The sequence below is a fragment of the Schistosoma haematobium genome, chromosome 1, assembly GCF_000699445.3.
Source record: "Schistosoma haematobium chromosome 1, whole genome shotgun sequence".
NCBI lineage: Eukaryota > Metazoa > Platyhelminthes > Trematoda > Strigeidida > Schistosomatidae > Schistosoma > Schistosoma haematobium.
This window is the reverse complement of record NC_067196.1, coordinates 78,009,200-78,024,865: the sequence shown is the minus strand read 5'-3', so window position 1 is coordinate 78,024,865 and position 15,666 is coordinate 78,009,200. Positions and strand designations below refer to the sequence as shown.

The window sequence follows — 15,666 nt, the reverse complement described above, 5'->3', positions numbered from 1 at the left end:
AGGAAATATCATTTTGCAAGATGTACCAGAAAACGCGGACCCTGGTCAAGCAAACTCTGATATTTGCGATTGGAAATTCATTAGGCAGTCCTTGAAGCTCGAAAACATACTTAGTCAACAAGTGACGAGACTGGCGAAGGACGGATATTCTAGACCCCAGCCAATGAAGATAACTGCCCCATCCTCTTGTATGGCGGCTGCAACTCTGGAAGCATTTTGTGCAGAAAGACGTCGGTTGCGAGCTGGAATCCATATGCATCTGGATAAGCCACATGACGCCAGGATCAAGCACAAAAGCAAGTTGGAGCTGTCCATTCTAATTGTGGATTGTCTTGATCATAAAAACGTCGTGTAAAGGACAGGGGCTATCAACTCGGAAAACCTTTAATAGGTAGGCTACCTGTCCATTTATGTAAGGCTCATACAGACAAACAGGAAGAAGCTCACGCGTTTCAAATTGAAGGCATAAACTGCCTATACATGAACCCCACGAGTCTACCAAATAAAATGGACGAACTACGTGAACTTAGCAATGCTACTAATGCCCATCTGATAGGAATATCTTAAACTTGGATATCTTCACAGTTTACGGACCAGGAGCTAGCAATACCTGGGATGTCTTTGTTTCGCAATGAAAGAAAACCAGGAATTGGGGGAAGAATAGCCGTATACATACGATCTTGCTTGGAGGCACACCAAGTTCACAACCAAGAGTTAATCAATCTTGATAAATCCGTATGGTGCTCAGTAAGATTGTCTAACACTTCGAGGTGTCTACTTGGGTTCATCTACAGGAATCCCATTGCTGACATCGAGTACTACAATCATTTGCTGGATGGTTTATCCTGCTCTACGAGTCTTGGATTCACTCATATCTCGGTTCTAGGGGACTTCAATCTCCCTAGAGTCAATTTCGCGGAATATTCGTATATTGGAGGTGAAAACTCAACTGAAGCTCGGTTCTTCAACCTCACTGAAGATCTGGAGTTATTCGAAAATGTGAAGTCGACAATTCGTTGGAGAAACAGTCAGACGCCGCCGCGCTTAGACTGTGTAGTTACAAACGAAGAATTCCTAGTTGACAACCTCTCAATTCTTGCTCTCCAGGGAAAAAGCGATCACGCTGTTATAGCTTACAGTTTTGTCAGCAAAACTGAGCTAAGATATCCCACAAGCAACTGGCGCTGGAATTTCAAACGGTTGAATGTGTCAGCTCTACATGACTATCTACAACAGGCAGATTGGGATGTTCACCCTCAACTCGATGTGGATGCCCATTGTGAGTTCTTACTGCACATGCTCTTAAGTGCTACAAAGTAGTCTGTTCCTCAGACAATCATCAAAAGCTACAAGCAACCTACAATCATCAAGAACCTCACTCTTCGTTTGTTAAGCAATTTAAGGCACTGTTGGAAAGAATACAAACGAACTGGTAAAAATGGCGCGTACGTGTAACGCAAACATATAATGAACATATGCACAAAGGCAATAAGAGAAGATAGGTTCAGTACCAGATAAAGCCTATCGATAAATTTGTCCCCAATCAGAAAAGCTTATTCCGTTATGCAGCCTCTCTTCGTCAAGCTAAAACTGGAGTTTCCCAACTGCCAGGTCCTAACGGCTCGACCAATAACGACGGCGACGCCGCTAGTCTTCTGGATGAACAATACTCTCGGACATTTCAACCGGCCCACATCAACTATACTGATGACAGCTTCATTTGCAACTGCACAGGACTTTCCGTAGTGAACCTGAGCGCTGACTTGGTGTTGCGAAAACTGCAGCATCTAAGAAAAGACATTTTTCCTGGCCCAGATATGGTCCATCCTATCATACTGAATGAAGCAGCCTCAATCCTGGCAAAGCCGCTTAGCGTGATGTTCTCACATAGCCGAGGCAAACCACCGGAAAATTGGAAGATGGCTCACATCACACCGATTTTCAAAGAAGGTGCCCGCTCGCGGCACTTCCTCAGATATTCTTGTTCCGCATTCTCACAATTTTTCTCTTGAGAGCACGTAGCAAACCGTCAGCGATAGTTGTAGAAGAAATCACATGCTACAAAATAAAATGACAAGCTAGCAAATGAAGAGACATCCATGGACTATCGTTGATTGCTGACGGAATTAGTCGTCATTGATTGGAAGTCAAACAGTGAGCGAGTTTATAATTTTCCCTTGGGCCGAGAAAACAGAACTACGGTGTTCCTGATAGCGAGGTTAATCGAACCGACGTTCCTACGGAATTTCGATAATGCAATGAGAAGACGTAGTTTATCAGAATTATGTGATATATTTGCGCAATACATTTCGAACAATCTGATCACACATATACTTGTTAAGAACATTTATATATGAAAAATTAAAAGGTCAACTAGACAGGTTAAGGGTAAGTCATAACAAAGGAAAAATATTAAAGTACACAAAAACAAATGTGATTACCACTCTGGATAGTAAGTCAGTACTACCAGGGTAGGTTAAGTGTAAGTACAAATTGTTTTTGAACACATAAAGGGGGTTTCAATTTTCGTATAGCCAAGGCTTCAATAAACCTTAGTATACGTCCTTGAAGGCTTTTGTACAACACAACAAATGCTGATTTGATATCAACCTTATGACCCGTCTCAATCAAATGTTTCGCGATGGATGATGATGTCTGTCTATCCTGTGATCTTATTTCACCATTGGAATTCATCTGATTCTGCAACCATTTTGGTATATGTCCACCCCCCCTTAATTGCTCCCCCCTACGTACGTGTTTCCACACGTTCTTACGGAAGTCGATTCTAGGGGGAAGCTAATGTAACAGCATAGGTTGTTTGGTTAAGAGTTGACCTCAAACAACCAAGCATATGTTAAAACAGTATAGGTCAAGTATTCATTCACTTCCTTATTTTTCATAGGCGTTATATTTCCTAATATCTTATATTGAATGTTGACAGGCTTTGTTTGTCTGAACAAATAATCCCACGCTACACTGTGACTGCGCGAAGATCGAAATAAAGACCTATTCACTACTTCTCTGGTTTCTTCTATCAGTAGAACGAGGGTTACCTTAAGGCACGAAAGAGATCGACGCAGCGAACCTTCAAGTTACCGACCAGTGGCCATTCACAAGATACCTTCGAAAATCATGGAGTCCCTGATATGCGATAGTATACATGACTATTTACTGCCCTTGAATTTCTTCTCACCCCAACAGCATGGTTTCAGGAAGGGTCATTCTTGTATAACTAACGTGCTCACCTTGGTGGACAGATGGACAAGCATCCACGATAGCAAAGGGAAGGTTGATATCATTTACCTTGATTTCTCAAAAGCTTTTGATAGCGTTAACCATATATGTCTTACCAATAAGCTCAAACGATTGGGTATCAGACCACCTCTAATCGATTGGCTCATTTCATATCTGAAAAGTCGACATTTTAAGATCAGGGTTAACTTCACTTTATCTCAGGTTGTGGAATGTGCTAGTGGGGTCCCCCAGGACTCAATACAAGTACGTCTTCTCGTCTTGATTTATATAAATGATCTTCCACAACAGGAATCGTCAGACTTATTGCTCTTTGCTGATGACGTAAAACTTTGAAGAGAGATGCGAAAGCAAAGGGATATGCAGGCACTTCAGGAGGGTCTGACTCGACTCCAAAGTTGGGCAGACGATAACGGACTTATCTTTAACACTTCAAAGTGTAAAGTAGTCCATCTGCGACATTTCGCAGACTATAATTACAACTTAAGAAACTCTTCTCTAGTAGTATCTGAAGTCGAAAAAGATTTCGGAGTCCCGATACCCTATGATTTGAAGTCTTTCGCTAACTGTGACAAAAATGCCTTTCGAGCATACCATGCACTGGTAACATTGAGGCGAATTTTTTCCCACTTCGACGGAAGAACTTTAAACATGATCCTCAACAGTTTTATTCGTCCCCATTTAGAGTACGGAAACAGTAATTCCTCCCTCACTTCAAAAGGATAATGACACTGGAACGTATCCAACGGCGAGCCACAAAATCAGTTCGAAGATTGAAATTCAAACCTTATGAAGAGCACCTCCAATCACTAAACCTTTGCCTTTTAAAGCATAGGCGTCTTAGAGGTTATCTAATGGCTTGCAGTATCTCTAACACTTCTGAATATCCCCTTAAACACCTACTTAAGTTTACCTCCTACACAAACCTAAGGGGTAACACCTAGAAACTGAAGACACAACTTCTGCTCATTAGGAGTTGTCAAATGCTGGAATTCGATTCCGTCTGAGCTAGTCCAAGCGATTTCCCAGGATTCATTTAAGAGGTAACTTGACCCATTCTTAAGGACCAAGTATAATATCTTACCATGATTTACCAATTTCTTTTTTCCTCTATTATCATCAATAAATCCAGGTTCCTGCCTGGAGGCATTGGTGATCCACTGCTACTAGACACGGAAGCCCTATAGCGAAAGATTCTTCTGTTCGTCCACAACCATTTGAACCATTTGAGGGCGCGGCATATTCAGACTTTGTGCGTTGTCTACAGATCTCCCAAAATATTCGACGTAAGGTGAGAAAACCGACTTTTCCCGTTTGTTTACGGTTTCGTCCGCTTTATTTTCCGTTTATTGGTTGCTTAGGTCCCATCCTGTTCTCAAGTGAGATTAGGGGAACGAACGATATGATTGTCTCATCCTGCGTAGTGCCCCATCAACCAACAAAAGGGAAATAAAGGCGAACAAAGGAAAAATAAGGGGAAAAAGCGTCAAAATGTCTGCTGTTTCGCCTGTCCGGGGAAAATGATGCGGATTTCCCCCTTTTTGTAGCTCAAATGTCGCGGAATCGTTTACTTTTCGCCAAAATATACGTCAGTTTCAGTTTGGGAAGGACAGGAGGCCTGATGGCCTGTGTTAGTCCTGGAAATGGTGGTCCCTCAGTTGATCCAACTTTCTTTTGAAAGAATCGACGGATGGAGCCTCAACCACGTGCTAAGTTAGTGAATTCCACTCGTTGATGATTCGATTGGTCCACCAGGGTTCTTGGTACCTGTGTGGTTGCGCCACAGGATTGAGCTGTACTATTCAGACTGTAGCGTTAAGGCCTGTACGGTGTCTGGTTCCTCTGCTAAACGCGGTTGAGCTGCACTGTTTGGGTTTTTACGTGAAAGTCCGGATGGTGTCTGGTTCTCCTGAAAACCAATGTAAAATTACCCTGGCCCACAAGGGTATATTATATAACTGTGAACTTGATTTGAGTCAAGGTCAATTTCAAAAAGGGCAGTGAATTTTGTACTTGTGGTGATTATACTTGCTTTTGGTACTTATTGCACTAAAAAGCATTCTTGGTCGACTTTAACTAAGAGTTCTTTGGTTAAAGTTTGAAATTTTTTGCTACATTTTGTCCTGAGTACCTGTTTTTAGTCCTTGACTAACACTTGTGTTCACATTGTTATCATTTTTTGTTTTTAAACCTTTTAAATCGAATTACGATGGTTGGTAAGACTCACAAATGTGGGCAACCAAATTGTTTGTTCTCCGTTGAGGAGGGAATGCAGTGTGACGACTGTAAAAAGTGGTATCACAAAATGTGTACACGACTAAGTCCGACGGCTTACAAAAGATGCTCGAAGCCTAACTCACATTGGCTTTGCATGTTTTGCTGTGCCAACAAGGCATTACTAATAAAGGAGGCTATGAGCCTGTTGGCTTTGGCCTGTAAAAAGAAGGATGGCATATGCGCCGACAACACGGGCACTGACAGCGACGAATGTGTCAGTGTAGTACCTGCTGTTACGCGACGCCTCAAACAACCGACTCTGACTGACGTAAAAGTGGAATCTTCGTTGACATTAACAAGGGGAGTAGTACCACCTGGTACTGACATTGTTAATAATGCACCTTCAATGGGAACCGAAGATCTGGATAAAACAGTCACCGTTCCAAATAGTCCCAGTGTTATGAGGGATGAAAAATGGACTACGGTACGTAGGAAACGAAACGAAAAGAAAAAAGCTGTAAGCAGTACACAGGTAGTTAGTAACTCACTGGTGGACTCAAATTGTGAGCCACAAATTGCACTACCAAAATCTGAAGGTAAGAGTGAAACCCATCCTGGCGTGACTGGGAAGAAAAATCTAATAACATCGAATATTATTGTGAGCAAATTGCGGGAGTCAAACGACCCTGATCCGAAAATTAGACACGCGCATGACTTAGAAAAGCTAGGAGAATACATTCGTAGTATTTTACCAGATAACTCCAAAGGGGTTCAGGTCAAAAAATTGGTAAGAATAGGCAAGAGGACCGAGGACAATGTTGAACCCCGTCCATGCAGACTCCTTAAGGTAATCCTAGGATCGGAGAAGCAACGGGATCTCTTGTTAAGTAGCGCTCGTTGTCACGACAATTCTGACATCCGAGTTAGACCTGACATGTCTCTCGAAGATAGAATAAAAAGGAAGAAAGCACTAGCTGAACTTGAAACCCGTCGGCAAAACGGCGAGGAAAATCTCCGACTAGTGGGTTTTCGGATAGTCAGGTCTTGGAAGCGAATGCTACCAAGGCCTGTGTGGATAGGCTGTTCTACTTAGGAGTTTTATATGCCAACGCTCGTAGTTTACGAAATAAGTTCTATGAACTAGAAGCACTAGTAGACAGGTTAAAGCCACTCATAGTAGCAGTGACAGAAACTTGGTTAGTTCATTACTTAGACATTACTCCAGAATTATCCGGATACCATTGCATCAGGAGTGATAGGCATAGATGTAGAAAAGGAGGCGGCGTCCTGTTATATATAGCCAATGGCATAAATATCCGCTCCTCTACTAGCGAATCCCATGATAGCGGCACTTGTGAAGTCATTAGCTGTAAGTTGGCAATAGGATGTAGTACATTTATGCTAGGTGTCATCTATCGCATCCCAATCTGCTTAGCTGATGACTTTGTTTTAGAGCACATTCATCTTTGGAGTGATAATACCAGGTGCTTGATAATAGGAGACTTTAACGCACCTGATATTAGTTGGACTGATATGACCACAGAAGGATCTATAAACTCCTTTGATAGTAGGTTACTGATAACAATAATGGAGCATGCACTAGTGCAGCATGTATCCCAACCCACACGTTTTGGTGTTAACCAGGGTTCTTCTCTGCTGGATTTGGTAATCACTCATGAGACTGAGGATATTGTCGACCTAAATAATCTTCCACTATTAATGAACAGCGATCACGCTGTTTTGTCATTCGCGTTTAGAACTAGGGACATGTTATACGATCAGGTTACACCGCGCCCAAATGTATGGAAAGCTAACATATCAGCCATTCAGGAATGCGCTGCTAAGACAGACTGGTTAGTAGATACTAGCATATCAGTTGAAGAAGCATGGTCTGTATTTAAAGGTAAATTTAGACTAGTTACGTCCCTGTTCATACCATACCTGGTACCGCGAAGACCGAATAATAGACCACCATGGATAACCAAAACGGTCAGGAAACTCCTTAGAAAAAGGAAGAATCACTGGAATATGTTCATCTCTACTGGCTTAGAACAATACAGATCCAGTTATTGTAAGATTAGGAATGCCTGTAAAGCGTTAATAAGCAAGACTAGACATTCATACGAAAAACAATTGGTTAGGGATTCTAGATATAGTCCGAAACGGTTATTCTCGTATATAAAAAGGCAAACTAAGAGAAGCGATGGAATTCCATCACTTTTGATACGAGACAATCCGTTAATCTTAGCAGAGAATGATGCCGAAAAAGCTGAAGCTTTATCGGAATATTTTAGTAAAGTGTTTTCTATCGGTAATGAGGAACGACCAATGATTCATCGTGACCGTGACGGCTCGCTGATGGATCCTGTAGTCATTGAGAAAGATACTGTTTTAAGGCTACTTCAGCATCTCAAACCTGATAAGTCCAGTGGTCCCGATGATATTCATCCTAGGATTATGAAAGCCATATCAGATGAAATTGCTGAACCATTAGCGATACTATTCGACATGTCTCTGAGACAGTCCAGACTTCCTAGAGACTGGAAAGACGCCATAATAAGTCCGGTGTATAAGGCTGGGAGTAGGGATTTAGTTAGTAACTATAATCCCGTTAGCTTAACTAGTGCAGTTGTGAAACTGATGGAGAAAATCATTCGGATAGCTGTTATAAACTATGTTGAAGGGCAAAATCTTTTCTCCAGGGCACAACATGGTTTTCGGAAAGGCCTGTCTTGCTTGACAAATCTTCTCATTGCACGAGAAGAGTGGGCTGCGGCAAAGGATCGGAATGCTCCTGTGGATGTGATTTTCATAGATCTAAGTAAAGCCTTTGATAAGGTTTCACACTCTGGTCTTAAATTCAAACTGGAACGTTTTGGAATCCATAACACAGTCGTCGATTGGATAAGTAACTTTCTCCATGACAGGAGACAAGGGTTAATGGGGCTCTCTCCTCGTGGGTACCTGTAAAAAGTGGGGTTCCCCAAGGCACAATCCTAGGTCCTCTTCTCTTTTTACTTTATGTAAATGAATTGCCAACTGTAGCAAAATCATCCGTTCTACTCTTCGCTGATGACATAAAGATTTGGAGACCCATATATAGTATGTCGGATAGAATAGTATTACAGGACGATCTTAGCTCATTGGTGGCATGGTTAGACAGGTGGTCACTAGAAGTAAATCCTAATAAGAGTGTAGTGATGCAGTTAAATAACTCTGATGAATCGTATGACTATACACTACGTGGATTCGTGCTACCCAAAGCAAGAAACTATAAAGACTTAGGAGTTATATTAAGCAATGATCTCAAAACGACTAGTCACTGTAAGGCTGCTGCTGCAAAAGGCTATAGGGTATTATGGTCAATTCGTAGGTCTTTTCAGTATTTAGATGATGAAATGTTTGGATTACTATACCCGATTTATGTGCGACCACATTTAGAATACGGGATTCAAGCAGCGAGTCCTTGTTTCAAATATGAAGCAGATATGCTAGAAAGAGTCCAACGACGAGCTACTAAGATGGTACAAGGTCTAGCTGGCCTATCTTATGAAGACAGACTGAGACACCTTAACTTATTTCCGTTATCTTACCGTAGAGTACGGGGTGATCTAATATTGGCTTATCGTATACTGAACGATGACCTTGGTATTAACATGTCTTATCTTTTGCTTCCGTCTAGAACCGATCATTTGAGAGGACATTCGAAGAAAGTTCAAAAACCGAGATCAAACCGTTTACGTCTGGAGTTCCGTTTCTCGCACCGAGTAGTGAATTACTGGAATTCCCTACCGGAACACGTAATATCAGCACCGTCTGTTAATATATTCAAAACGAGATTGGACCTCCACAGTATTACAAACTGCAAGGATTAATATAGGTCGACAGACCTCCTATCCTTATTACTGAAGACTGAGACTGATGGGAAAGTCGATAGTCAGCTGACAAGTAATTTGTTCTGGGCTTGTGAACTTTTTTGGAGTGCCCTCGTAAATTCTCTGTTTTGAAAGACAAGAAAAATGAGGGCATATCAGGTGCAAATTTGGCACTAAACAATTTGAAAACTGTAATCAAGTCGCCTCTAGTTCTCTGATATGACAACGGGAAAAGGTTCAGCTTGGCCAGTCGAGCTTCATACAGAAGCTTCGCTATTCCAGGAATCAGCTTAGTTGCCGTTCTCCGAACCTTTTCCAGAAGCTCACTGTTATTTTTAAGCAGGGGCTAGCCGCTTGTATGCAGTACTCAAGTTTAGGACGTACGAACACTATATGCAAAGTCAAAAACGTCTTAGCGTCGGCATGACTAAAAGCCCTGCGTATTGACCATAAGGTTCTAAAACCTTTGGCGGCTATTGCACGCCAGTATACAGTAGTCTTTAAGTCTTGGCTAACGATGACTCCTAAGTCATTTTATGTCTGGACGACAGGTAGCTCAGTGTTATTCATCGTGTATATATCTGTACCTTAATGACCGATATGCATCACAACACACTTGGAAGTATTTATCGGCAGCTGCCAGGTTTGAGACCATTCAGGTCATTTTGCGGTTCGAAGCTATCATCCTTACATCGTATCGTTCTCCATATTTTGACATCGTCAGCTGAATTGTCTACTTCTGCCTCAACTTTTAAAACACCATTGTCATAACCCAAAAGGTCTCCTATGTTCGCCTTTATCCTCACGACAAGCCACACTAAAACTGCAATCCACGGGAAAAGTGGTATGTGTTTAAGTAAATTTATTGAAAAGGACAAGCGTATTATTGTACAACATTATAGCAGAAGCTTGAGCATCAATCGTTATGCATTTTCATTGTGATTGCCAATTCATTGTTATTTGAAAAGATCTGCAAAACAAGAAACGTGATGTATTAATTATAAGGCATGTTTATTTAATCGCAAGTTCACTGACAATCAAACACACTTTCTCAACACTTATATAGTTCCCCCTGTAAGTAAGAAAGTAAGCTCATTTACAAAATAATGTTTATTGAAAAATAAGTAGAACATACAAAACATCACGGGTTACTTCCTTTAGCCACGCATGTTCGGCTATTGAGAATGAAAATAATATTCCTGTGAATTCTGAAGTGTAAAGAACGAAAGAACCCAGGCAACCAATAAAGGGGGAATAAAGGCTTAAGTTACAACGATATCTGAATGACATGCTTTGGCACAGCCAGATACTTGAAGCTTCACTTACGGTTATGTTCGTTAACACTGTTGAATGTAACTATAAAGCAGTAGGAAAGTTATCACTTTAAATTAGTACATACCTGTCCTTGTTTCCCCCTTTTACGCTTTACCAATTTGTCTCTGACGTCGTGAAAATAATCTTGTCGTGATATCATACAGTTTCGCAAGGTCTTTTTCGTTGACAGATGATGACAAAAAGCGATTGGTTAATGCACCTGAAGTTTAAATAATAGATATAGGTTACTTCGTAAGCAGCCGTAAAGCCGGCATTTCTGAAGTGCTCGTTTTAAAGAAGTGCCAAGTAGCGTGAAATTACTAGCAACCTCAGGTGTAATGAGGTACGACAAAACATATCGCACTGAGGTTTTAGGATCATTATCCATTAACCTCGTTACTATGGCCATCTGTAATACGAACAAATTATAAAACTAATGTTGTTGACTTACAAATCTGTCCCTGGTTTCTTTTTGCTGCAAACCAGTGTCCAGCATCTGCAGTTCCTCTTCAGATGACAAAGGGAACTGCTGACTTGATAGTTCGCAATCGAATTGATGCGGATGTTCGCGTTCACTGAACTTCGCTAGCGGCAGCTTTACATTTGTACTCAAGTCAGTAATAGCTGACAACATGTTCTGCATCACTGTATACAACCTATCAAATCTGATAAACCACTTGATCTTACAGGTGACTTACTGGGATGGGACCCATCCCGTTTTCAGGTGAAGTTAGGGAAGCGAACGATATGCTTGTCTCATCCTGCCTAGTGGTGGTGCAAACATTATGTAATTTCTAAGCCTAAAAATCCACCGAGGCCTCAATATATAAAGACCTAAGACTTTTTGCCCTCTGCACTTTTTTCAATAAACAGCTATTCCTAGGAAGCATATTGTAATGCTCAGCATAGTTCACAGATTCTTGCATAGTTTTTCGTCCACTACTAGTTCTCTTGCAACGCTGGGACTGGTTGGAAAAAACGGAGAGGTGGTCAGTATATGACATGGTGTCGTGGCATGAAAGAAAGCTACAAAGGACTGGCTTCTGTTGGTCTTTCACGACTCCCTGGCTGGGGTCCTAGAGATGGTGCTACACAGTGGCTAGAGACGTTATCAGATATGGCCCTGAATCGAAGCCAGTAGCGATCCTGCTGTCAACTTTTACTTTCTTCATAAAAAGTGGTTGTATCTTAACTGAAAGATTTCTTCTGATTGTACCTTTCCGTTCCCCCATTATTACTATTATTATTATTATTATTACACTACCTTACACCAATCTCTTCATTATCGTTCCCTTTTTTTAACGCTCCTTACCTTTTTTCTTCTCTCCAAATTCTCATCGTTTTGTATAGCGCATATATATTTGGCGCACTCTTGTACCAATATTTATGTGTTCAGATAAATAAATCTTTTGCAACTAACTCGATTATTTCTTCCTATTAAAAGCGTAATATAATAGTTTTTACTCATCTGACAAATATAAAACGATATAATTCCTTTGTATAAAAATTATAAGCGGAGTTAACTAAAGAGACTATCATATGAGCCACATATTTCATATTTGTGTAGTAAAGACAGAAGGCCTACGGCCTATGTTATTCCCTTACTAGTATGCTTCTATGAGTGTACAGTCTTCTCTTGAATGAGTCAATCGAAGGTGCGGACAAAACGGCTTCGGGTAACAGGTTCCAAGAATTGCGGACTCGGTGTGAAAACATGTATGCCACTGGTATTTTGTTCGTTCTTGGCTTCTCTACTCGCCTGCTATGTCCTCTGAGATGTCCCAGTCTAGTGGGAAGAAAAAGACTATATTAGGTCGAAAATCATTTCTTAGTGTTCTATACATCAAAAATAGATCAGCTCTCAATCTGCGATAGGACAGATTAAAGAGGTCTAACATTTCAGTCCGCTCTTTGTAAACAAACCCAAAAGTTCTGGGATCGCACGGGTAGCTGCCCTCTGTACGTTTTCCAGGATATCCGAATCACCTTTTAAACAGAGGCTTGCAGCCTGAACGCAGTTCTGAAGCTTAGTCGTCACTAAGGTTATGTATACTGTGATGAACATGGTAGTATCTAACTTGGTGAGTCCAGAGGGTTCTGAACCCCTCAGCTGCGACCTCCCGTCAATGGGCCGTGGTTTTAAAATCATGACTCACTGTCACATCAAGATCCTTATGAGACCGGACCATGGGTACAGACACTTCCCCTATGCTGTACCTATTAATCTATGTATCCCCGAAGTGCATGTACACACTGCCGCGTTGATAGGCATCAACCACTCTCTATACTAGTTAATCACATTATTTAAGTCTGCCTAAAGTGCGCATGCATCTGCGTCTCCGGTTATAACTCGCCAGATTTTTACATCGTCAGCGTATAATAACATTGGAGACTGTACTATACTTGAAAGGTCATTTACATACAGTATAAAAAGTAAAGGATTTAGGACAGAACCTTGAGGTACTCCACTAAATACTGATCTTCAGGTATAGCACTTGGAATTTATTCTTACTTCCTGTCTACTACCTACTAGGAAATCCTTAAACCACTTTATGAGAGGTCCGGCAATCCCAAAATTCTCTAACTTCAATAGCAGTCTATTTGTTGGCACCTTGTCAAATGCCTTACTAAAGTCTATGTAGACAACATCCACTGAGTTTCCGTTGTCTAGCGCCCTTATCCAAGATTCCCTTGCTATAAGGAGGTTTGTTGTGCAAGACAATCGCTTTCTGAAACCATGTTGTTCGAACATAGTCAGTCTCGAGTGCTGTTAGAGGTATGAGGGCGGTCATCACTTCCCGGTTGCCCACACCGAGGAAGGGTTCTTCTGGAGGTACCTGAAAAGGAAATTGGATTAGAGGTGGTCTCAGTGACCTGAGAGCGTGACCGCAGTGCCCAAGGGACAACTGCTTGAGGCCGGTCGCGCACGGCCTTTTCGTGGGAGGTTTTTGACGTGTTAGCTCCGTTCTTCAAAGGGCCTTACCGCCGGAGACGGAAATCCGTGAGGTAAGGTGTTGGGATATTCAGGAAAATATCCCGAAAATTATCCTGTTGAGCCTAATGCTATCCTTGGACATGAAATGGTATCATCTTATTGGTCAATATTTATTTAACGTGTTATTTTCCTGTTGACCATTATTGTACAATGTTATCTTCTATTTTATGGTACGTTGTGGACTGATTGACTGGTATATAAACAAAGTATGTTTGAAATATAATGATTCATATATCCGAGGCTGTGACTTGCGTTCTGGACTCAATCGACTGGGCTAGACAGGGAAGCGAGACCAATCAGAACCCTAGGTCGTTCTACGTGTTTGCGCGTCTTTGGTCCGATCAATAATTCGCTACCCTTAATCAGCAGCAAATATTTTTCACAGTTATAACATAAGGTGAGGTGTGCATTTTTAGGGTCGACCTTTTCTAACCCCACCCCTCCTTGTGGGAAGGCAGCATCGCTGTCATGCTGGTTGTCTGAAGGAAACACCTTACTGCTGTCACACCTCTGTACAGTCAGCAGTACGACTTCGCCTTCGGACCTTGGGTTTGTTGCTTTCAGTCTTACCGCTCTTCAACCGACCTGTCTGACATGGTAGGACCTTGAGGAACGGTTGTTCCAGCCAGTATAGCTCGGTTGCTTCATCACGATAGGCAAGCCCGACCACCACGTCGAGGTAGCAACAACGGTCGGGTCGAACATAGTGCCAAGTAGTACTTGTCATAACTTATCCCCTTTCGGTTCCCCACCACTGTCAATATGGTTATTTTAATTTATCTTCTTGTACAAATTTTTGACACGTGTATGTAACTACTGAATTATGATTCTCACTGTTTACATTATCCCCAATCTTTAGACATTTGCAGATCTAAGGGTTCTGTCCAATTATAACAGATGAACTTCAGTTTTCAATTCCTCGACATTACAACCAACCCTACTGTAAATACTATCTATGGTACTATATTATCGGTCTGTAAATTTCGTATTATGATTTTCTACTTAGATACCATGGACCAGTGAACTATGGTTAGTTTCACTAATTGGATTTCATTTTCTCACATCCATATGTGTAATTGCTTTCCGCAAGTGTACAAATTTGTTGCTGTGTATTTTGCTTATTTCCCGTAAGGTTTCATGTATAATTGTTTATAACATAGTTGGTACTGTTTGGTTTTCACACCGGACTAATGAATTCGCTGCTAATAACTGGAAGTAACAATCTTTTGCAAGTATTTTAACCTTTCTAGCTTGTTCGCTACTGAGCAATATTTTGATAGTTATGGATATTTCATATCTTGTATTTGGAACATTCCTGTTATTTTAAACAGTCTACTAATTGTTGTAAGTTCACTTATTCCTATTTACTTTTCACATTAGCTACTCCTTGTTTTACAGATCAACAGTTTAATAATTCAATCTAAACGATTGCAAATCGCTAACAAAAAGCGATTAAAAACAGATTAAAAAACCTTGTTGATTTTTAATTAAATTTCTGAGTTTGTAACTGATTACTGTTTTTTCGCGTGCCAAGTCCGTTTTTAAAATGACTTAGCCAATTGTTACACTAAATTACATATAATTAGACTGAAAAAAAGTGACAGGGATAACAAATATGGCACAGATTTATGAAACCTCATACTGCTGTTTAGTTTTGTGGTTGTTGCGATTATATAAAAGTGACTGAAGGCTGCACTGGTGTGGTTGAAAACGAACTCAATGTATACACCTACTTCACAAGTACCTTGAGATATTTCGTGTCACTTTACTCTATTCATTTTTGGATTGTTAAACTACGATGTTACTTAGTTTATTTCTACGTGTGAGGTTAAGATATACACCATCTTAAATCGATGCGTTTTCTTATGAAATTTATGAACAATAGTCGCTTTTGAAGTAGTCTCTGCTCCCATATAAGCTGGTTCCAAAAGGCATAGTAGTTTAGCATTGATTTTCTCGTATGCCATATCAAGATAGATGCTAAGTTTCTCTGAATTATTTACTGGAAAAATG

General features: G+C 40.9%; 1 protein-coding gene across 2 annotated transcripts; it reads left to right on the top strand.

The window, feature by feature from the left end:
• Nucleotides 1–4,476: 4,476 nt before the first annotated feature.
• Nucleotides 4,477–15,160, top strand: TMEM18_1 (Transmembrane protein 18; the record flags this gene model as incomplete). Of its 2 annotated transcripts, XM_035731190.2 has the most annotated exons (6): nt 4,477–4,543; nt 14,513–14,625; nt 14,660–14,780; nt 14,814–14,868; nt 14,904–14,997; nt 15,034–15,120. In XM_035731190.2, exons 2-6 carry the CDS (start codon nt 14,551–14,553, stop codon nt 15,118–15,120), a joined length of 432 nt encoding a protein of 143 aa, XP_035588283.1. In that variant the 5' UTR covers nt 4,477–4,543; nt 14,513–14,550. The 2 variants fall into 2 exon arrangements, with proteins under 2 accessions (XP_035588283.1, XP_051075204.1); XM_051209745.1 differs by having other exon boundaries at nt 14,660–14,868; nt 15,034–15,160.
• Between the last annotated feature and the right edge of the window lie 506 nt (nt 15,161–15,666).